Source organism: Trichoplusia ni, chromosome 14 (assembly GCF_003590095.1).
Source record: "Trichoplusia ni isolate ovarian cell line Hi5 chromosome 14, tn1, whole genome shotgun sequence".
NCBI classification, from domain to species: Eukaryota; Metazoa; Arthropoda; class Insecta; order Lepidoptera; family Noctuidae; genus Trichoplusia; species Trichoplusia ni.
The window spans coordinates 203,981-227,836 of NC_039491.1; the positions used below are offsets into that span (position 1 = coordinate 203,981).

General features: G+C 35.2%; 1 protein-coding gene and 2 pseudogenes across 1 annotated transcript; 1 reads left to right on the top strand and 2 right to left on the bottom strand.

The window, feature by feature from the left end:
- Positions 1–3,430: 3,430 nt before the first annotated feature.
- LOC113500717 lies at positions 3,431–7,443 on the bottom strand. Its single transcript, XM_026881599.1, has 2 exons — positions 6,336–7,443; positions 3,431–3,793 (listed from the first exon to the last, which is right to left on the bottom strand). Exons 1-2 carry the CDS (start codon positions 6,768–6,770, stop codon positions 3,746–3,748), a joined length of 483 nt encoding a protein of 160 aa, XP_026737400.1. The 5' UTR covers positions 6,771–7,443; the 3' UTR covers positions 3,431–3,745.
- Positions 7,444–9,060: 1,617 nt separating this feature from the next.
- Positions 9,061–10,082, bottom strand: LOC113500646 (annotated as a pseudogene).
- A 6,324-nt stretch (positions 10,083–16,406) lies between these two features.
- On the top strand, positions 16,407–17,848 carry LOC113500542 (annotated as a pseudogene).
- Positions 17,849–23,856: the final 6,008 nt, after the last annotated feature.

Here is a 23,856-nt window from a genome sequence, read left to right on the forward strand (position 1 = left end):
GGGAACCGTATAAAAGCGGGTGGTTCCCAAAAATGCGTCACTTCCAAATTGCAAGCGTCCGAGTGCAGTGCCCCGGGGAGTCGCGGCCGCGGCCCCCGGCGGCGCCGAATAACTTTTCGGTTCAAGTTAACAGTTTGTCAATTAAAAGTTAAAACAAGTTGTGTTATTTACCGTTCAAGTAGCTGGAAAACAGTGAACGCTGAGTGCCGCCCTTCACAACAAAACTTCAGGCCCGTTTCACGGATATTATCGGTAAGTTGTGTTTATTGCAAATCGAGTGCTTTTGACTTTCAAAGTTCATAGTTCGTCAGTATTTTATCCACATCATATTTTCTATTCCACCCGTGATGAAACTAACTTCGTACACTTCAATTTCTAGTTGCTAATTTATTTCTGTTTGTTACAGATTATGAATGAATAAATTGAAAAAAAGGAATGAAAGACAGAGGAGAGTGTAGTCAGCTGTTGATCAGCGACAGACAACTCCATCTTCATTTCGATGTCTTAGGACATGAACATAACAGCACAAGTTACCATCGACTGCAAAGTCAACAGTACAGTTTACACCAAAGGAGAGCCAAAGATGTGAAGGTGAATATCTTTCTAGACTCCCCAAAGATAGAGTAGGACTTTCTTTACTTAGAACTTAAGGCTTTTGTGTGGCGTAGGTAATTAAGTGAATACTTATAATGTACACTTTAATTAAAACTCCAGAGTTTTCAACGTAGGTTAGGGTAGTATAGGTTAGCTTTCAGCAAATAACTTCGTGAATATTGAAATATCCATTATGCCTTAATTGTCGGCGTTGTTTGTTAATTCTTGTTACGTTTCATGTTTTTGTTGTGTTACAAAATGTTCTGTGTCAAATTGTCAATCAATTTGATTGTAGTTATTGAAATTACAATTTTCTGTTAAAATTTGGAGTTCGGACTTTTTGTAGCCACATTAACAGTTTGTTTTCGGTGAACTTCGAATAACTATTAGAGTTATTTTGCACAGTATCACCATCAGTAATTGTTAAATTCTTGAGTTTTTATTAAGTTTGTCTCTCTCTTTCTGTTACTGAACGTACACGTTAATGTTAAATTGTTGATTTTTCGTTTGACTTACTAACCAGCTGGTCTGGTTACGATTTGTTAATGTTTTTTATTCATTGCCTTTGTTTCATAAGTGTTCAAATTGTTTCGTTATTTCAATAGCATCTGAATTGGCTGGACCAATACCGTGATGTTAAGTTTGTTATGTAAATTGTTTTGTTGATTTTTTGTTTTTACACTCAACCCTAAGTTCTTGTTTCTCTGTCTAAGTATCTGTTTTTGTTTAACCATCTCAACAACTCTTGCCATAACATCTGATAGTACAGCTGTATACTGATTTATAACAACCATACGTACAACCATACGTACAACCATACAACATACTCTATTCTTCTTCAAATACGTTTTAGGATGATACATAAGTACAAGTTTCAATAACATCAAGGTAGTTGTTTAAGTTTTAGTTTTATTTTTTAACCGTTTTAAACATTCGGAATTAGCATTTTGGTTCTTTTTTAATTTCTGTTTTGTTTTCTAAATTCGTTTCAACACTAACGTACAAAACTGTTTTTTGTTTCACAATTGTTGATTTTTTGTTTTGTTATATACTTGTACAATGACAATAATTAGTTAAGTTTTTAACCATTTCTGTTTCAAACTTGTTGAATTTTTGTTTTGTTTTTCACGTTACATCAAACAACACTAATTCCATAACATCTTTGAGTTAGAAATTGTTACTGTTTTTTGTTAAACTAATTGAATTTTTGTTTTGTTTTTAATTGACATGAAGAATCTTAATTTCAATAGTAACAAAATTAATTGAAAATTATTTTAACTTCTAATTCGTGAATTTCGTTTCGTATTTCAATAACAACAAGAAATTCAATTTCACAACCATCTGTTTTTGTTTGATACTTGTTGAATTTATGTTTTGTTTGTAATTAATTAAGTATTGCCTGACAAGGTGATATCACAAACACGGGTTAAGTTTTCACATTCAAATTGTTAACTGTTTTTTTTTTAATTAGAATCAACACAAACTTTGTTATTCATTTTTGGTTGAAGTTATTTGTTATCATGTTTTTTTTTATTCTTGTGTATCTGTTTTCAAATTAAGTTTTCGTTTTGTTTGCCTTTTTCTATTGACAGTATTGTTTTTATGTCGAACACAACATGTAAGTTTGATTAATTAACTTCCGTCTGTTCAATTTCTGTTTGAGTTTGCTGTTACGTTTTTGTTTGACTATTGACTTGGGTCTAAACACCCGTCAGTTGATTTAATTGTTGATACAAAGTTAAGTTTGTTCTCTTTGCCTCCCATCTTTCGTATTTCCCTTCAAAACTGTTACCGTTATTCTCCTCCGCCTTTACATTTTCATTTATTTTAGTATTTTCTTTTTGCCGGAAACAATCACATTGTGCCTTAACACCTAATGTGCCTGATATTGTTTCATTTTGTTTAATGTGTACTTTGCCTTCAAGTTGGGTTTTGTTAATACAGAACCTTATTTGGACGCCTTTTGTTATATCGTGTTATGTAACTTTCACCTAGAAACACCACATTTGTAGATTTCGTGTTATTACATTAATAATACTGCCCTACTTTATGTTTGGAACAAATGGAACTGAATTAAGATCCTCAGTTATATGTGTCATTGTTACATGCACGATGTACTTGTTTCGTTTGTTGTTTTTAGCTTAGTGATTATTTTGTCCCCTATAATCTTCGTAGCAAGCCGGTATGGGTAGTCAGCTGTCGACAGACGTCTGATAACCCAACTTTCGAGTATTATTATCAACCACGTTGAGGTGTTACTATATTCCGTGGAGTAATAATACTCATTTACATTTAAACAGTCAGTTCAAACAATGACCACACACATTTCGTTAATTTCACATCTAGACTATACCACAGTAATTACATTGTTCATTTCATAATCAAAATTTATCTCAATAGTTACCGAATTGATTGTCAATGTAGTTTGGGGACAAAGTTGTCATTACGCAGCCCTTGTTTTTACCATTTGGTATAAATCGTTGAGCACCAACATTGTTAATGTTACCTAGTTATAAGTGTTGAATTATCGTTAAGTTTTTATTGTGATATTATTGTTACTCGACCATGGCTGTGTTTGCTAATTTTATGTTAAGTTTTCGTTTTAACCATTAAGTTGTTCATTGTTTGCCGACATTAAGGCCACTAGACGACACCAAAGTGACCAACCCTTGTAATATATTATAGTTAAGATTAATGTTAGTACCTACTGTTTGTATAAACTGGTAGTTAAAACCGAAGCTTTGTATAAAATTAACAAATAGCTTAATTAGGTTTAATATTTATTAGTGATGTATGACAGTGTGTGTGTGAAATAAACCTAAAACAAAATAACAAGTTGGTTTCATTGACTTTATTTTGTTGGTATAAATAATTTTTACATCGTTAAGGAGGCAGTTGGATGTCGTCCAACTGTTTTGCCATATACGAGGAAATCTAGTTCTCGTAACGGTCTGTGTGTAACGCGAATGTGGTCGCAAAACAATGTTCTGTGCGATTTAGATAGCAGATACACGGATCCAGTGTAATGAAGATAGTTTTCAGTGGGAAAACAAGAAGTTCGTGTGATGCAATCGCACCGTGCGGCTTCTTCTTAATTGTTTTAGTTTTAGCGGGACCTCTTTATGTCGCGTGTCGGACGATACACAAGCAGCTAAAGGAGCCAGTCGCTAACCTCCGTTTGTGGACATCGTCTTGACGTCTGAAACACAACAAATTATATTGTCTTTATCGGTATCTACTTATACATATTTTCAAAGATGTGTAATTCAACGGAATTGCGTGGTGTTTGAATTTAACCTTCAATAACGTCTTTAGTAACTCGGGTAATTAGGTAATAGATTATTTAGGATTATTCAGCTATAGTAACAACACATTAAGACATAACACAGAAGTGACAACAATTAAAAGTAAAATATTATAATGGAAGACAAACTTTCATAAGAGTTACAGTAAGTTATTTTTTTCTCCGCCTTATCACTAACATTACAGGCTTGAATCCTAATGCGTTAGTGAGGCACTTTTCTCATAGCTATTATGTATCCGAAAGCGGTGTGGACAGGAGTGAGCTAGTGTCTAAATTCAAAAGGCAAAAGTAGAGGGCTGCGCAAAATGCTGCGGGTTCAATTCCCGCATGTATGTTGTCAATACGTTCTTTGTGTTTATAATTTTTATAACGAGGGAGTTGCTTTATTGAAAATCAATATCAAACTAGTATAATATAGCTATTTAGTAAAGTCGTGTTTTTGAAACGATTTATTGCGATTTCTTTGTCATTTATATTTATAAGCGATTATAGAAACCTGAACATACCGTAGCGCCAACTTGTGTTAGCTATCTAAAACAAGTTGGCGCTACGGAAAAAAGAGCGAAATCAACAGTGTGTGAGACAAAGATAGAAATATTTCGTACCTCCTTTAGCTTTGCTACGTACCAAGATACAAATTAGTACCTACTGATCAAATACATAATCTGTCTGAAATTCACTCCAGTCAGGTAACCTAAGGATCCCTCTGTATCTGTGAACGCCTCTACTCAGTCGTAATACATAGAAACGCCGTTACAATAACCAAATACATTCGAACGGAGTCACACATAACTGGGTTTATCTGAGGAACCAATAGTCATAATAAACAACCTCAAAAGACGTACAAGTAACTAGCGGCCAATAAAGGAAAAGTAAGAACTTCCTTTTCCTACTTATTATTGGAGTTTTTTTCTCTCCCATACTTCGTTTTTAGGGATCTAAAGGGTTACGCGGCATCTATTACTGCGGTACTTTTGTCTGTCCATATTTCAACAGTTGAAATTACCCGAATGATGTTTTTGAGTTGCCGCTAGAGCAAAAAGGGACTAAAAATTAAGTTCAAGGTAAAGCAACTAGTGTTACGGTCATAAATTAGTTGGGTGCTAAATAAATCATCGGGTACCTCATATTTATTTATAATCGATTTGTTTTTCTTTAGCCTACATATCACCAGACTATATACATCCCATTGCTAAGTATAGGCAACTTCCCGTATTGGGGGGGATGGGAGCATTGATCACCACATTAGCTGACTGTTGATTGGCGATTACAGATTAAAAAACGTCACATTTATACTTGCGTTGGAATCGAATCTGCACCTTGGGCAATAGCAAATGCAATTCGACGCACAGAACCACAACCGCACTTTCTTTATACAAGTCGTACAGAACCATCAGTGTCGTGATTACGACTCACACTTGGCCGTTTTTTTTGTTAACGTAGGAAGCTCAAATTCCCACAATATCTTCCCAAAGCGCGTCTAATCTGTTTTCAGGGTTATTTGATTTTATTTTATGACTACACTTAGACAAATCACTTTATCCCTCCGTAACGTTTTTCCAGTTTGTTACCTAAAAGTCTTTATTTTTTATCCTTCATTGGCATTAATTTTTTGTTCGGAAATGTTTTGTTGTAAAAAATTATCGTTTATTGTAAAATAGATTATAAATTACATGATACAACAACTGTTAAGTACGAAAAACACAAAATATCACTTTTGAATTTCATTATCAATTTTTGTTCTAGTACAAAGCGTTAAAACGTTATTTCTGTATCAAAATATTTCTCCTGAGAACCATTCAAGTGATAATTCCTTGTATTGTGACGCAAACAACTTATTCTAGCTACAATCATGTTCAGAAAGTATAGGAATGACTCAACTCGGAGGTACAAGTATTTCAACAACAACAAACTTTAAATAAGTTCGCTGGAAGTCAAGGAAACATAGATAAAACTCTTTAGGTACTTATTTTGTTCTCACTCGCGTAACTTTATTGTGCAGACGTTTGAAACGAGAAATTCACAAATTCGAATTTGATAAAATAGAGCTCTCGAGTTCCCGACTTTGTGAGCTACAACTCCATTGTATACGAGAACTAATATTTAGACACAACTTAGCAACTCGTTACGCGAATATATCAAACGTTCCCGTATCAATGCTTTACTGCCTTTAATACAACGTACAAAGATAATAGCTATGCTTCGAACTACGTTTTCTGTCCGACGTTGCGCAAAGGATAAAATATAAAAGGTATTCGCTTTAGCAAACAGTGACTCGCCTTCGATTCAAATATCTGCAGGAAAAGCTAAAAATATAACGGGACTACGAGCAACAGAAATTTTACCGTCGGTCTTGGAAAATGGGTTTGTATTTGTCGATAGAGGTTTGGATGCTACGGTTCTATTTATGTTCGGAATGAGGGATGGTATTGCTTACAGTCCACGCGTTTCTGGTTGAGGAGATGGTGTCGGTGTAGTACAGCGCCAGGGCGTCCAGCTCCCGCGCGTCATCCACTGACAGCGCGCCCCTGATGCTCGTCACTACAGTCTTACACTCCTCACTCCTCTTCAGCTGCTTCTCCGTCCGCTCTTGAGTGGACATCAGTCTCCTCTGGTCCAACTGAACGTGTCTCACTTTCTTCCTCACCAAGTTTATGTAATAATCTATTTGCCGTTGGAAGTGATCGACTGACCAATAGAATTTCAAGTCAGCAAGAATCATTAGCAAAAATCCTCCGTATAGTACTATCAGGGCTATGCCGTAGTAGTATAGGTTGGGGTCCATGGTCGAGAAGAATGGGCACTCGTCGGTGAGAGTGACGCAACTCCAGAAGTACGAGGGCACCGCCCGGGGCGCTTGCACGTGATTCATGCTGACAGTAAAATATTATGTAAATTTATAATAATGAATCTAAACCAACATGACACAGCTGTAATGTCATATTTGAAGAGTATGTAAACACTAGAATCAAGAAGACGGATCACAGAGTAAAATTAATCACTATCGACAATTTACCATAAACAATGACCCGGCTTCGGGAAACCTTCTTATTAATAAGTTTTCCATACAATTTAATAAACAAGTCCAAGACCAAATATCGATGAATGAAATACTCTGATAAAACATTTATAGAGTCCTAAGTAAATAGTACATACAACGAGTCTTCAGTGGCCCGTTTAAACATTATTCCTGGAACCCCCATAGGTAGTAGAACGCGACCGCTAGGAAATTTATTGTTATTTTTATTGCTCTATAAATTTTAAATCTTAAACGACGGAAAAAGTTACAGCGGTATATGTTTTCAATGTTATTCTGTGAGTGCTCGCAAACAATGGGAATAGGCGGAATAGGCATGTTGGGATTTCAGCTATCAAAGTTAGAATGGAGGCTTTTTCAGTCCAATTTATCATCGATGAATAATTCAAGTCTCGTTTTTTTTAAACTGTGCGTTTATCGTCACTGAAACAGTTTTATGTGAACAACTATGTACATATTCTATTGGAGCGGAAATATTCTTATTCTGTTTTATGAAATAAATCTATCGTAGTAATCAAATTGTATTTTATGATTTATTGTGAAGGTTGACGTACCAATAATTGTTACTGTGTATAGAGGGACTGCTGGCCAGGCAATTTTAATGTTATGTTCCCAAAAATAATAAATCCCTTAACCCAACAAAAAACCTTGCTTACTTTAAGGCACATCATAATTATCAATACATATATAACATAAATAGTGTACTAACAGCCAACTGAATCCTCTCAGCTTACAACGGCCACGAAATAGAAAAGTCATACAGAGTTACAATATCACAATTTCAATCCCTTTCACGTCTAAGTGTTTTCTAAAGAAAGAATACGATACCGCAATCATCTGAGCACGAGCAAGTGGTATCGCTCACACTGACAATAGCGAATAAATGTGCACAATGCAGCAAGAACGCCTCACTTGAGGCAATATCGAATTCCCTTGGACCGTTCACGAGACAGCGCCCGTCTCAAGGCGCAACACAACATTGCGACCAGTCTGCCGGCCCCACAAATATTCGGGCTTTTAAACTCATGACGCAGCTACGTAGCTAGATAAATGGTTTAGTTCTATGTACAAAAGAGGCTTCTACCTATAGCCGTGTGTGATTCGTAATTAGGGATTAGTAAGTCGGGGCTACAGTTTGAAGTATTATTTTGCTTCCAACGTCACCGTTCTTTGGCTAATTTCGGAGTATATATATGTATACTCTTCACTTCTAGATACATTATACATGTATATTTTTTAAGGAAACGGGCCTTGCTGTGAAAAGATTGATCCTTGAACTCGGAGGATTTCAGAAACATTGAATCGTGGCGAAATTCGTAAATATAACACTCGGCTATCCGTGCTTCGAATTCATCAGGTTCCTCAAAATTTCATTTGTTTGTTTTGTGACAAAAGTTTATATTAAGTCTTTGAACCTTACATAATAACTTAAAATCTACGTATTTTTTGAGAAGAGATTAACAGTAGATGTCAATCCAATGAGAATCAATTGTGTTCGATAGTTAACTACACTATTGTCAATGACTAGGTTAACTCGGGGTCAACACATAAACATATCAGCCCAATCTTGCCCTTTGCATGTAAATCTTCTAACTTATCTAAACTAACAAAATCTATCCATCTTTCTAAAAATACTTGGAAAATATAATATCGGATAAAGAACTTTGTAGTGAAGTTTCGCTTTAAACTTTAGTGTTCGCAAAGTCGCCTATATTTGATATTTCAATACAAGTTCTTTCTGAATGCTATTTGAAAAACTTTAGCTGGCATTTCATTGCCAAAGTTTGTGTTCAAAAGATAAGATTCTGAGCCAACGTCAATATGATTTATTATATTTTATACATTGTGTTTTTAAACCTTTGTTTGTTTTGGCATCAAAACAAGTTTTTTATAATAATATGGAAATAAGTCTTAAAGTGTTAAGCCCAATAACTTCATAGATTGCATATAACCTCACCCAGCTTGGTTTATAAGTTCATTCCTTTACTTTAAAAAAACTTCTCAATCTTTATTAACGTGTAAGGGGAAAATTACAAAGGAAGGCGCCACAAAGTACACATCACTTACTGCCTTACCCTCGCGTGCTCTAAACACACTTCGTACAGGTTTCAAATAAAACAAAACATTAGTTTCTCACTACGAAGCACTTTATTTTAACCCGACGAGTCTTTCCGAAACGTCCCAAAGTTTCTGAGTCAACCTTCTGTCTTGCGATATGTTTGAAACGTTCGCTTTGTGACAGTCAGCGAAATGCTTCCCACTCACGTCGTCCACTTCAGGGGACACAGCCAGGTATATGAAGGTTTGAGCTCCTTCCCATGATGTCTTAAAAAAGAACTTCACTATAGGCTTAAGGAAACATAACTATGACATTTCTAATACTGGGAAAACATCTGACGGAGAAGCACCAGGGTTCGCACTATTAACAGTGACTCCGGTTCCTTTTAAAATCTGAGCTAACTCCACAGTCGTTAAAACATTACACAACTTAGCATTTCTGTACGCCTGCTTATAATTAAACGTTTGTTCGGTTTCCCCCTCCATGTTGAGATTATCTAAGTCAATATTTCCAGTCCGGTGCGCGATCGTCGACATGTTAATTATCCGGCTGGGAGCCGATGCCTTCAGCAGCGGCAGCAGTAGAGATGTCAAAAGGAACGGTCCAAAGTAATTAATCTGCATGCCGAGCAGCAAACCATCTTCAGTTTTAGAGTAATTAGTATCGCACACGCTCCCATTGTTGATGAGGACGTCGAGGCGTTTCTCGTCCCTAATTACACCATCAGCGAACGCTCTTACCGATCTTAAAGAGGTGAAATCGAGTTCTCGATAATGAACGTCGCGATTACCAGTCGAGGCGATGATTTCGTCTCGAGCAGCCGTCCCGCGATCCTCGTTACTGCTAGCTACGATCACTCGAGCCCCTCTCTCAGCTAAGTTCTTAGCCGTCTCATATCCTATTTCTTCATCGACTTTTGTTACAATTACCACTTTGGAAACTAATTGATTATTACATGTACATATTCCGGTCGTTAATTTGCAGAACACTTTAATTATTAAAGCACAAATAATATTTGTTATAATAAGAGTTAAAATCAACATGGCTGAGGATGGTCTACACGCCGCGATACTAAACAACTAATCGTCGAGAATTTAATTTATCAGTAGATAAAAAAACGTGTCATTATTTCCAAGTACATAACACCTAACATGTACAATAATCATAGCGCAATACAATATCAATGAAGGGCAAAAGTGTCCTTAAGCTACAGTTTACCTTCTATAAGATCTTATTACTTTAAAACCTTAATAAATATCTCCAACGGATCGCAACAAGTTCTGCACGAGCATCAGACACGTAGTCTAGGACACGATGGATATATTTGCCCCTGTCACATATTTAATCTATGTACAACTATAGCGTATTGCTATTAAATATTGAAAGGCGCTTTGAGCAAATTATTTTTCCAATTAATTTATTTCCTTGTGTGTTCTGTTAGAAAACAGAATCTTCATTGAATGAATAATATTTTAGTTGAAATATAATAAGTTAAACTATAATAATAGATTATAGTTTAAGACAAATTAAATAGTTAACTTTAGTATGCTTTTTTATTAAATCTATAATATTACCTAATTTTTACACTTTGAAACTAACTTGGATTAAACTTAATTTTTGCAAAATGCTAATGTTTTACAAAATATGAGATAAAAATAGTGCTTTGTACTAATTTAATGTCAAAATGAAATATTTTGTTTCCTAAAGGCGTGGTGAAAGCGAAAAGCTATTATTGTATAACGCCTTCTGTTATTGAATTTGTTTGTAGGGTTTCAGCGTTTTGCTATAAAATGCCGGCAGGCGCCAAAGAACTTTGTATTACATCACGTCAATTGTATTTGACAATTTTCTTTATGGGGACGATCTAGAACCATTTATAAGGTTCGTTATAATTAATCAAGTATTTGATCGCTTTTTAATTAATATATTCTTTATCTCTAAGTCTTGGTATTTAATGCAGATATTGATTACGAGATTCACTTACATTACATTCTATCTATAACATTTTTTAAATCCTTTACTTAACGATTTCGGAGTATTCTTTTGGATAACAATTTTCCCTTTGTAATGTTTCCCTGGTATTAACTAATTATAAAATCCACTTCACCATTATGAAAGCTTTATAAAACTATAATTTAGGAGGCTACAAAATGTTTTACAACATCATTAAACAACAGATTTGCTTTATAGTGTGCAACTTATACCGGGGTGCATTGTAAACTGGCTTTTATACTAACATTAATTGCTGCTAGGGTATTACGAGCTCGAAAGTTCAACAATAAGAGTTTAACAGGTTCGTAAAACAAGCCTTTCTCGGAGCCGATGTACCGGCCGCGACCCGCCATGTTTCTGGAGGCCTACTAACTCTTAAAGTAATATTAAGTCTAGTTTAGTGGTTAGTGACCCTGACTGCTACACCGGAGGTCGTGGGTTCGATTCCCACCCAGGACAAATCTTTATGTGATGAGCACAATCACTGTCTGGGTGTAATTTATCTGTAATATGTAAGTATAAAAGAATAGTAAAAATATGTAAGTATGTTTGTCAGATGTATAGTACTCATAATACAAGTTTTGCTTAGTTCGAGTCTAGATGGCGTTGTGTGGAAGTCGTGGAATATTATTATATTATGTTATTGGAGTAGTAAAAACGTGACAGCACACTATACCGAATAGAACAGCTCTCTTTTCAATAACTGCAAAAATATTACTTTAAAAGTTGGTGGTAGACCCCCTGTTCCAATAGCTAATTTGCCAAGGAGATCTTAATTAATTTATTACAAGTTTTTACTCTTAACCAAGCAATTTATTAGCCATCGAAGTTTTTATTGTTATTGAATGACGAGGAATAAAATATTCGGGCGCGACGATGACATTAACTCACTGCTTTTTTTATTAAGTTTGTTCGGACTTCGAGCCAGACCGTGTTATCAGTTTCTATCGTGTTGAAGATTAAAATTACGACATGAATATCGACCTAAATAGTTCATCATTTATGGAGGTGCGTGATGTCATAATCCCTGAAGTTGGTGACACATTAGTGATACACAATTCACGCTGACGAAGCAGTATAAAGAAAAACAAATACATACAATAAATTTGTAAATAGTCGAATAATAATTTGCAAATCGATAGGTATTACTGTAAATATACCCGCTACAAATCGAAGCCCGATGGCAAGGGAACATAAAATTGGGATAATACTTATCCTAAATGCTAATCCTGGTTTCAAACTATCTATGAACCATGTTTCGTCTAAATCTGTTCAGTGGTTTTTGAGTGAAAGAGGAACAAACATCCATACATACAAACTTTCGCGTTTAAAATATTAGTAGGTTTAGTAAAATAAAAAGTATCAAGTTTTTCTAAGAATTTTCATGACGGCGGAAATATCAAGAAGTTTTATATTTTATGACTACCTATATATGTATGTCTGATTGTAAATACGGTAAATAAGTTCTCAGAATTTTGATAAAATATAAATTGCTGTTTATTGATTTAAAGTTGGTATTATATGGCAAGCAATAGAATCGAAAGGCAAGGAGTTGGTAGAATAGAGTTTTTATTGTACGTTTTGTAATATCTAGTTATCATCGCTACATAGTGCATAGCTTGAGTGAATACTGCAGTTGCAAAAAGCAATTGTTTTAATTAACATGCTAATGTAATATACTCCTATTCTGTATGTAGAACAACGGTTGCGCGCAATGCATTTACAAAGAAAACACTTTCCAATAGAAAAAAATAATATAATCTTTATTAAAAAAAACAACTTCAATTCTTGAATAATGGAATCTATAATTGGAAGTGTAAGGTTGAAATTAGATAGCATTGATTTTCAATAACCAATTGTAATACCAGTGTCAATTTCAGCCTTTTCTAATATATTTAGTTATGAGTCAGTTTTCAAGTATCGTCTGGGAATTTTTGAAAGTCAAAAGTAAGGCAGTCTCAAGAATAGAATTGTTGTAAGCACTAGATATTGTGAATAACAATTTTCTACAGATTTTAATAAAACCTTTATAGGTGTCCGCGGTATCTCTCCAAATCATTGATAAGTAATATTTTCAGTTGCAATATACTACAAAATAAATGCGATTTTAGAAGTCTTTTGACAAAATTCGTGCCACAACAACATTGCAGTATTTAAAACTTGTAAGGATTCTGTGAAAACCTTACACTCTTTTTCTGGCTCGTCAGAAGACCATTCAATCGTCTATTAAATAAAATTCGCGTGTCACGGCGTACGAAATTGTTGTCCTCCGAAACGGCTTAACCGATTATCATGAAATTTTGTGTATTTTTTGTGTAAATCTGAGAATCGATCAACATCACTATTTTTCTAGACATTTTTTTACATTTGTAATTCTTTTACGTGCTCTGTGGCAAAACAACGTTCGTTGGGACAGCTAGTAATATTACCATCATCGGCCTAGCCTTTTCCCAACTATGTTGGGGTCCGGTCGGCTTCCAGTCTAACCGGATTCAGCTGAGTACCAGTATTTTACAAGGAGTGACTGCCTATCTGACCTCCTCAACCCAGTTACCAAGGCTACACGATACCTCTTGGTTAGACTGGTTCTCAGAATTTCAAGCTTCCGACTAACGACTGTCAAAGATGTAGGAATAACAGCCGGGACCAAAATTTAACGTGCCTTCCGAAACACGGAAGCACGGAATACAGCTAGTAATATATACGTAGATATAAGTTCTTTACAAAGTGTAACCCCGGTCAGTTGATTAGATATTTAACTAGGTATGTACTATAAAGATGTTTGCCGCCGGCCGCCCGCCGCCCTCAAGTGTGCAGGGATTGTTATCTTAATATCAGAGACCTTATCATAACGCCGGCCCTAATACGGGCCCTGATTCATCAATAACAGATAACATTTGACTTAGCTGTGTACTTTTGGATGTCACTGGAGTTTTATATTTTTTCTTAGGTAGGAGGTAAGACTATGACGTATAATCAATTATACGATTAAAATGAGTTGAGTAATTTATTTGGTGTTTGTGAATCTTACTTACTCTTATAACATTTGGGGTGCCCTCTGGCCGTATTTTAAATAATGCTTCTCTATAAAACTGGAGAAAAATGGACTCCCGTATCTTCATTTTTGCTCAGCTGGTGAAAATAGTTGTATATTTCTTTGAAAAAATGGAGTAATAAAAAAAAAAGTTCAATCAAAGTGTACACAATATTACAATGGGTAGAATTAAAATCCTAAGCGGGCATCGAACCCGTGATACGTGACGCACAATGGGTTTGATGTGCTGATCTATTTGGCTATCCATGCAGTCAAGTTTGGCTGTAGCCACTAACCTAAGCTTGCATACACTACAAATCGCTAACTTACAAATACAGCACACTAAACATTGATACTATCTTCTTTAAAGTATCTGATAACTAAGTTCACTCGTTATTCAGTGTACTCAAGATGTTATTGGAATATAATTCAGGCTCTAACTAGCAAACTACATCACAACAGCGTCATACAAGGCGAGGGGATGGCTCGGCAGCCGTCGTAATGAGCTCGTTTGATGTGACTTGACGCGACAAATTGCTTCGCAATCGCACATACGGCAACTTTGACGCGTCAAGATACCCAGTGCTCATTCTAGTGAGGAACAGGTGAGTGTGTCGATTTGAATGTCATCAGTTGAGAATACAGGTCCTTATAATATTTTGTTACTAAATGTTATAGGACAAAAATGGTCTGAAAGGAAAAGAGATGAGTGGTCTAATACACAATGGTCTAATAAACATTATTATTTTGGAAAACAAGTGACTTTAGTGTGGTTACTTATCTGAGTTTTGTCTGTGTAAAAAAAGTGCGTGTGTCTGTGCTCATGTTTTGTGTAAAGTAAATCAGTTTCAGGCTTTCTGTTTTGAATAACCATATGCAGATGTAATTAACACAGAAATTGGTTGCATATGGTCCTTATAAATATTCTACAAAAGGAAAAGAAAAGCATTAATAGGCGCAGTTTTTAATTAAGGCAATTTACTATTAAGACTATCAAAACAATGACACTAAAACATCAGAAATAATTATTCATAGCTACTTAGCTAACACGCTGCGAGAATTCGTGCATATTACGGTAATAGCCGAAAATACTCAAATCTTGTGCAAGTTACAGCCCCATCTCATTAATCTAGAAGCCTAAATTTAATTAGTTTGTAGTACATTTCAAGGCTATTTACGTAAACATGTCTGCCGTCAGATTAGCAGACAAGCGTTTGTTGTTATGGTATGGAGACCATTAGGTTTAGTGGTCCCAGTTATTATGATGCGCGTAGCGACGAAGCGAAATGTCTCTTCTGAATATTTAGGTACTTTATTTAAGTTATTTATTTTCGTTATTGTTATTATGGTTCTTTAAGTGATGAGATATAGAAAAGAGTTTGGTTGTAAAAAAAAAACCGGATAGAATACAGTAAGTTAAATTTTATGAATTGAGAATTTATATGTTCTTAGTTTCATGTGTGTGTCTATGTGTATCTATCTCTCTCTGTTTATATGTTATGAGTCCTTAGACCTTAACTTAAGGTACACTTTGTAGTAAGGTAAAGATATACATGCATTTATTCAGCTTGTCTTGATGTAACTAATGGATGCAGAAATGGCAATTAGATTTACATCACTGTTAGGATTCGCGCTCTATCAATTTTTAACAGAAGTTTTACTTGTTTGATACAACGCCCAAGTTTCAAATTAAGAAAAGTTTGTATTATTAGTACTAGACAGCGTACTAATGTGAAGTCTAAGTTGCTCTTAAGTCTCTCTGTCTAGCTGATAAATAATTGTAATATTTCTTGAATCAACCTCGTGCATGCTTCTCGAGAGCATGATGGTAGTGTCATAGTGTCATCGTTACTGACACAAGAGGTCACGTACCATTTCTTATTTGATTAGATTGTAGTCACTACGCAAGTACCAAGTCCCGTTATACTGACACATAACGGCCCGGATTCTATGCGATGAGGAAAACAGTCGACTTAGATTAGATATACATTTTTATGAGCGTAAATAATATGCGTTATGAGGATATACATCTGTCATAAAGAACATATCATACAGGATAATGGCAAACATACGACGACTACCAAAGAAGTTTTATTGGAGCATCCGTTTAATTGCTCACTCGTAAACAATTTCTTTGAGAGATTATGTTCGACATATTATCTGTTGTGGAATGCGAAAACTTTTCCTGTCACATTAACATGATTGTAACAATAGAAGTATACCTCTACATTGTCCTTAGTAACATTAATTAACTAATTATCAACACTAATCACAGATTAAAATTCAATAATCTATAATTTTTCCCACCTGAAAATAATTAACGTATCTACGAGAAAAAATGCTTATAAAATGAGTTTACGTTTTTATAAATCCAAGGTGATATCGGTTTAGAACGAGCTCACGCTACTCAATGACATAGTTATGTAACGCTGAGCGCCCGCGACGCAACGGCGCGTACGCACGTTTGGCAACTAGTGTTGTTACGAATACGGCCATGAGTGGAGTGTGACTAGTCTAGTCGTGTGTTATACGAAATCATGTGCGAACACTGTCACCGATAAACATCATACTTGTGTCGCTCTGAGGTCGCCTGCAGTTCACCTCACTATCACAACAAACACCAAAACGTGTGCTCCAGAACTTAATTAAACAATCAAAATGATCCTGTGGATGTTATTCGGTGTTACTATACTGATAGTGCTGTTTGTGAAAGTTTATCAAAAACTAACGGTGGGAATATGCAAGACGAGTGCGCACATGGTCGGCAAAGTGGTGATTATAACGGGAGCTAACAGCGGCCTCGGGTTGGAGACCGCTAAAGACTTGGCGTGTCGCGGCGCGCGACTGATACTGGCGTGCCGGAGCGTGCGCCGGGCAGCCGCCGCGAAGGCAGAAATAATTAAAGTCAGTGGCAACACCGACGTTCACTTCCGACAACTAGATTTAGCGTCTCTCCGCTCGGTCAAGGAGTTCTGTGATCTTATTTACAAGACGGAGAAGCGCGTCGATGTCCTGATCAACAACGCGGGCGCCGGCGGGCTCGGCAACGAGAAAACCCCGGACGGCCTGCACATCGGAATGCAAGTCAACTTTTTTGCTCCGTTCCTCCTCACTTGCTTGTTAGTGCCGTTAATGAAGTCTTCCGCTCCGAGCCGCATCATTAACGTATCCTCTATGATACACAAGTACGGAGAGCTAGACTTCGAGAACTTGAACATGGAGAATTATTGGAGTGACTATTTGGTATACGCAAATAGTAAACTGTTCCTTAATTTGACGACGTTAGAGTTAAGTACAAGACTGAAGGGTTCGGGCGTGACAGTCAACGCTCTGCATCCGGGGGTGGCCGCCACTAACATATTCAGGAACATTCCTAGCGACATAATAAGAAATGTCGTTGAGAGGAGTATTGGGTTTTTGTTCCAAACTCCTTGGGAAGCTGCTCAAACTACAATATATTTATCTGTGTCACCAGAAGTTAAAGATGTAACTGGTAAATACTTTGCCGACTGCCGAGAAAAAACTCCTTCCAAGTTGTCTCAAAACGCAGAACTGGCGAAAAAACTGTTCCAGGAGTCGGAGAAACTAGTAAAATATTCATTGCCAGAATGACAAGTGACTAGTACTTAATAGCTAATACATAAAGTGTATTTTGAAGTTAGCATAAATTATATTTTTGTATGGATTTTGTTGTATCTGTTGATGGCCGGTGACAAGTTATCGAATGACTTTAGTGTATTCAACTGTGATAGTATGGAGTTAAAGATATTCCGTTGTTTTTTCATAATATAATTATGTTGATAAATAAATAAGTCTTATTAAATGGTATTAATTGTGTTATTCCAATAAACAATAGACTTTCGACTTACAGTCCAGTATTTGATTGAACAATAAGTTATACAGTTCAATAAATTATTTACAAACTACGGTGGCCTTGGTAGTATTCAAATGTAAAGGACGAATGTATTAAATTTTTATTTATTAGGAGCAAAAAAATGTACGGCAGGTAATCTATAATGTTAATCGCCAAGTAAACGGTATGTACTGTACTATAGTACACAGGTTTTATAATATTTATGTACTGGCCAGTTTTTATGTTGTTTATTTCATAGAGTTGACCTCTAAGTGTTTCTCTACAATCGCTGGATTGGAATCGAATTGTTTTTACTTAGAAACGAAAATTCCATACATTTTAACTATTTGTAAAAGAGTTACATTAATAAAAATCTTACTTTTTTAAAATCCAAATGCATAGTCAATATTCATCACTATATTATTCTCAACAACTTGAAGAATTAACTTAATGCTTTTTATTAAAGGTTTATTTTTTTAGTATATCGATGTAATGAAGACAATATTTTGTTTCTTTTTGTAACTACATATGTCGAGTTGTCGACTACGACTGTCTGTATTATTTTCGTACAATGTTTCGTTAAAAATAAATATACTGGGTAGACAGCTAGGAACTTTATACTAATGTGAGGTCTCTTTCAAAGTATTTTTATCTTCCGATTGCTGTTTTACTGGGTCGCAGACACTCAAATGAATATAGCAAACAGATACGTAATTCTTGTGTACTAAAGTTTCTTTCCAGTTACTAACTACATAATATTTAAAATAGTTTTAAAAATGAAGGTTTAAACAAATGGATGAAAGGCGTAAGAAGAACTAATTTATTTATGTGTTAAAAGTTGTTAAAATTTTTGGTCAAATTCAAAAGATGCATTTGAATGGAACCTCTTTGTGGAAAATCTTTTATATCGGTTCTCCGATCACTCGCACTTGGATTGTTTAAGGCTTTTTATAGTTATTTGATCATCTAGACGGAATATGACAAACAAATTAACCTGACGATAAGATCTGGTTATGATTAGAATTATTTCTTGAGTTTGTGACATCCTCTTAACATTATGTTTAACTAAATACGTATAAAAAACCTGTCCGATTAATTACGGGGTTGTAGTGTAATGTAATGTAAAATAATTAATGGGAAAACCATAGAATTTTCCCCGATCAATTTAATTAATTTTAAATAAAATCGTTACGATAATGATAATCTTCTTCTCTACAGCAAAACTGAAAAGTAATAAACCATAACAATTAGGTAAAATGATCTACCTAAATTTGAATTTCGTTAGTTTTGGGAAATTTACCAAAACATATGATAATATTCGTTAAAAGCCCAGCTAAAGAATTTATTTTGATGTTTAAGTTAGGTTTAGATACATTTTCTGTTTGTTTAAGGACTTCTGGAAAGACACTTATATTGCAATTCAATATACGTGCTGTAGGTATAGATTGCGAGATTTGACCTCATACCCTTTTTCATAACAAGGTCCCTATTTACACAATATAAAAATACATACACAAAAATACAATAACTTGTATTCGTTTCTCACATTAAAATAATAATAAAGAATGATTATGATTAACTTAATATTACATTAAAGCATTTAAACCTTGATGATTTCAAACCCAAGAATACACTTATTACAATACAACCGGCCACACATTGTTGATATTTTCTACGTTCTCTCATACTTATGTCCATGCAATAAGGTTCAGATTCGCATGGCAATTTTACCATTTGCATGCAGTCGACTATACTTCGCTTATCGTTAAAATAATGGTTTATTGTTAAATTAGGTAAAGAATTAAAAAATGCAGTGTTAGTGAAATTCTAAACAGTATTGCAATCTGTAAACCGAATGATATTGCTTATCACTATGCGTTTTGTGTTTACTTCATTTTAACTACTTGAGATTAGTGTAATTGGTTTTTTTCTTCTCTTTTCATTTGATTTTCAGGCTGCAGGTTAAATCGGAATTTTATCAGAAAGGCTCTGTTTGTCCGTCTGTCACCAGGTTGTATCTCAGGAACCGTGATAGCTAGATACCTACTTGACATTTTCACAGATAATGAATCGAGTTTAATAAACGACGTAACCATGATATTTTTTTTTGAAAATTAGTTTTTCTTTTGTCTACTTATGTGGAATCATCAGTGACGTGCAGTACAAGATTACATTAGAATTTATGATACTACTATTTACGATACTTAGATGTCGAACTCTTCAAAAGATATTCCCAAATTATAACAAAGAGTTGCTTAGCAACAACTTTAAGACAAAGTAATTAGCTTGTTAATTGTCTGGACAACAATATATAATTATAATATTGTTTAAATTACGTAGTAAAGTCTTGCGGATGTAGCCTCTTTAACATTTGGCCCGCGACCTCTGAATAACCTATTAAACACAAAGACATAGAATTAACACGTTGTTCTTTTCCAGAGAAACACATTTTGTAATTTTGATAAGTATTTTTTTATGTACAATGTATATTGAATCTAAGATCACTAAATGATTTGACTTGCAAACTCGCCGATATGTCAGCTCATGGAAATTTAACTTTAAGGACTCTGGTTAGGTCTGAAATTAGTCGTGCAATATCATTTAATAGTAACGATAAAGAAACTTTAATATCATTGTGTCGTATGTTTACGATATTTATTAAATTAATTTAAAATATCATCATCATTGGCCTAGCCTTTTCCCAACTATGTTGGGGTCGGCTACCAGTCCAACCGGTTTCAGCTAAGTACCAGTGTTTTACAAGGAGCGACTGCCTATCTGACCTCCTCAACCCAGTTACCTGGGCAACACGATACCCCTTGGTTAGACTGGCTGTCAGACTTTTTCAAGCTTCTGACTACCTGTAACGACTGTCAAAGATGTAGGAATAACAGCCGGGACCCACAATTTAACGTGCCTTCCGAAACACGGAGGAACTCGTTATGACAAAGATGGTCACCCATCTACGGACCAACCGCGTCAAGCATAGCTTAACCTGTGATCGAATCACTTACGCAGTTATAGCTTAGCCACGAGCTCCTCTTAATTTAAAATAATCTTTAATAAAAACCTGTGACTATAATCCAAAGTTCTTTTTTTAAGTAACATTATTAAATTTGTGGAAGAGAGACACAGTTCTACGTCATCTAGAGCACCATCCCTTTCACAATTGGTTTTACTTTATCAGCCGTATTGGCCACACAGTACACAATAGGTAGGTCTTTACCGTTTCATATGCATAAGCGTATGAAACGGTACAAAAAATATTATTTTAAAGGTACTAAAATGAAATAACGTCTAGGTTTCTCGAAATTATTCAAAAAAAGAATATCACATTCAAATTACACCAATCGCATTTACTTTTGCGATATTCAATGAATAACTATACTTATCATTAATCCCGGTCCTTAGTTATTATAATGATAATTATTACAAAAGATAATGACACTTCTCTACTAAACACAGATTACTCAAGCATCCGCGTTCGTCACATCGTTTTGTATTATCACTGATGATTAATGACTAATGATTTGAATGTCCACATAGCACCTAAGTTATGTGACTTATCTAAATCAATGTTTATTATACATTGTCATTTTCTTACTGATAAACGCTTATTAAAAGTAATTAGTTCGGGAAAATATGTCGGGATTAGAATTCCTGGTTTGAATTGTTTTTTTTTTTCTTTTCTATGTACATAAAGGTTCTTTACAAAGAAGGCGTTTATAAGATCACGTTACGATCGATAGGAGATTAAAATGAGTGAAAACGCGGGGCACAGCCACTTATGCTGAAAAAAACATAATTTCGAAAACTTCTGTCAGAGTCCAACGTAGTTATTTATAACAAAAATTTTTAGATGGCTATCGTCATCATTTTCTGTTATTTTCATATGAATAATGCAACACGGAAGCCATTAAAACGATCCATACCCAAGTACTTACTGTGATAATAATATATGTATAGATCAAAATCAGTAGTAAAATAGATATTGTATTAATTGCAGGAGGTAAATAGTTTCACAATAAGCGAGCAACGGCCGAAATAAAACACATCACACGGATTAAAACCTTTTTTTGTACACGTAAAGTTCCCAAATTACAAAGCCGACTCTTAAAACATGTAATTTGATCGCGTTCGCGAATAGCCCATTGGCAGTAATAAGTAATTTTCAATTATTACGAGTTAATTAGTGGACAGTAACGAGAGTACCAATAGTTTGTATTGTGTACACTTAACATTAATTTATCGTGCGTAGTTGGCGTTAAATTGAAATTATTCCCTGCGATGGGCGGGTGTAGCTGCGGTCGGTTTATTTGGGTATAAATCTCTCGCGTGGTACATCTGATTTACAGTACTGCTCTTTGTGCTCGCTCACCTCACTGTTTGCGGGCCTTTGTGGCGATATACTCACACAGTTTTGGTTTATACAACTTAAATTTATTAGACTATAGACGATTAAAATAGAGGTTTCGATTCGCTTGCTGAGTTCGACATTACGGATACGCAATAGCTGAGGTGTAGCGTTTTCCTATTCTCTAAGATTACATAGTAAAACTCTACATTGATACTCATAGATTATTTTTCATGAGTACCTACAAAATATTTAATACTAACTGTTGCCTGTTGGCCTGCCCACTTCAAAACGATTGGAAATCGGGTGAAAATTGAGATAAAAACTATCCTATGCGTCAATCCACGTTAAAAACTATATGCGTACTAAGTTTCATCTAAACCCGTTCAGTAGTTTTTGCGTGAAAGAGGAACAATCATCCATCTAACTTTCGCGTATGTAATATGAGTAGGACTAAAAAAATCGCACCGAGTTTCAATTTAGACTCAGTTATAAAGTAGGCAATTTAGAGTGTTAAATTAGGCATTTCCTTACTTACTGTATTCTCTGCAGCCGAGAACATTACAAAACTGTTTCTACCACTGTCGGGAAGTTTAGGCAATTAACTAATAGAGCTCAATTAAAGCGTTAATCCTTTATCGCAGATCGTGATGAATAGGAGCCATGAACACGATGTTCCAACACGACTAATTATTAGTACTGATAGAAATACGGATTGGAATAAAAACAAATCTCAAAGTTGTTCAAGTTTAAAACTAGCTGACCTGTTTCAGAGTCTAACAGCTGTCTAAAACTTAAGCTCAGAGCAGCGTCCAAATTAGCCACGGGGCTAGCCCAAAAGAAGCTCAGCGTTCCACATTTCCCGACAAGAAATAAAAGCAAAACATTTTGTTCTTGCGTGCTCGACCCGCGTTGATTTGCTGGGAGCAGATTTAGAGGCTGGAAAATAGGCGGTTTGCCGACGGAAGTGCGGACAATATTAATGTGTTCCATAAGTCACGGGCAGGCCCGTATTTTTCTCTCTCAGTAGCTAGTGGGACAGGAGGCACCACTAATTAACACCATTACCATATTCTTTCAAAAGGGTCTTTTTGCACCCAAAAATATGTACATAACATCGTTGTACTCGCGTCAGAATGTTGACTAATTTCCGTGTCCGAGGCGAGTGCAAACGATCTTATTAGCATGAAAATTAATGATAATTATTATTAGCATATTATGATAATTGCCTGTTTGGGTTTGAGGTTTTAATTTTGGTTTATTATTTTGATTCCGTGAGTTAGGTTGATGCGACTTTTGTTTTATAGTATTTTGCAGTTGTTTTAATGATTGTAGTGAACTCCATTGATCTTTTCTAATGCCTTTCTGATCTCTTAATTTAGGGTCCCGGCCAATGATGATAGATTGTACATTTGGGAACTACTAGGCGTGGGTTGTATAAACGAAATTAATCAGTTTTTGATTTTTGAGAGAGGTTTTAGAAGATTATCAACTTTTTAAAATTCACATGGTATTTTTGGAAAAAAGCATGATAAATTGGTTTTTAGCGAGCAATGTATTTCTAATCCACTTTCATAGAGAATTCAAATGAAAATGGCCTTACTGTGTTTTATACTTTTTAAAAGTATA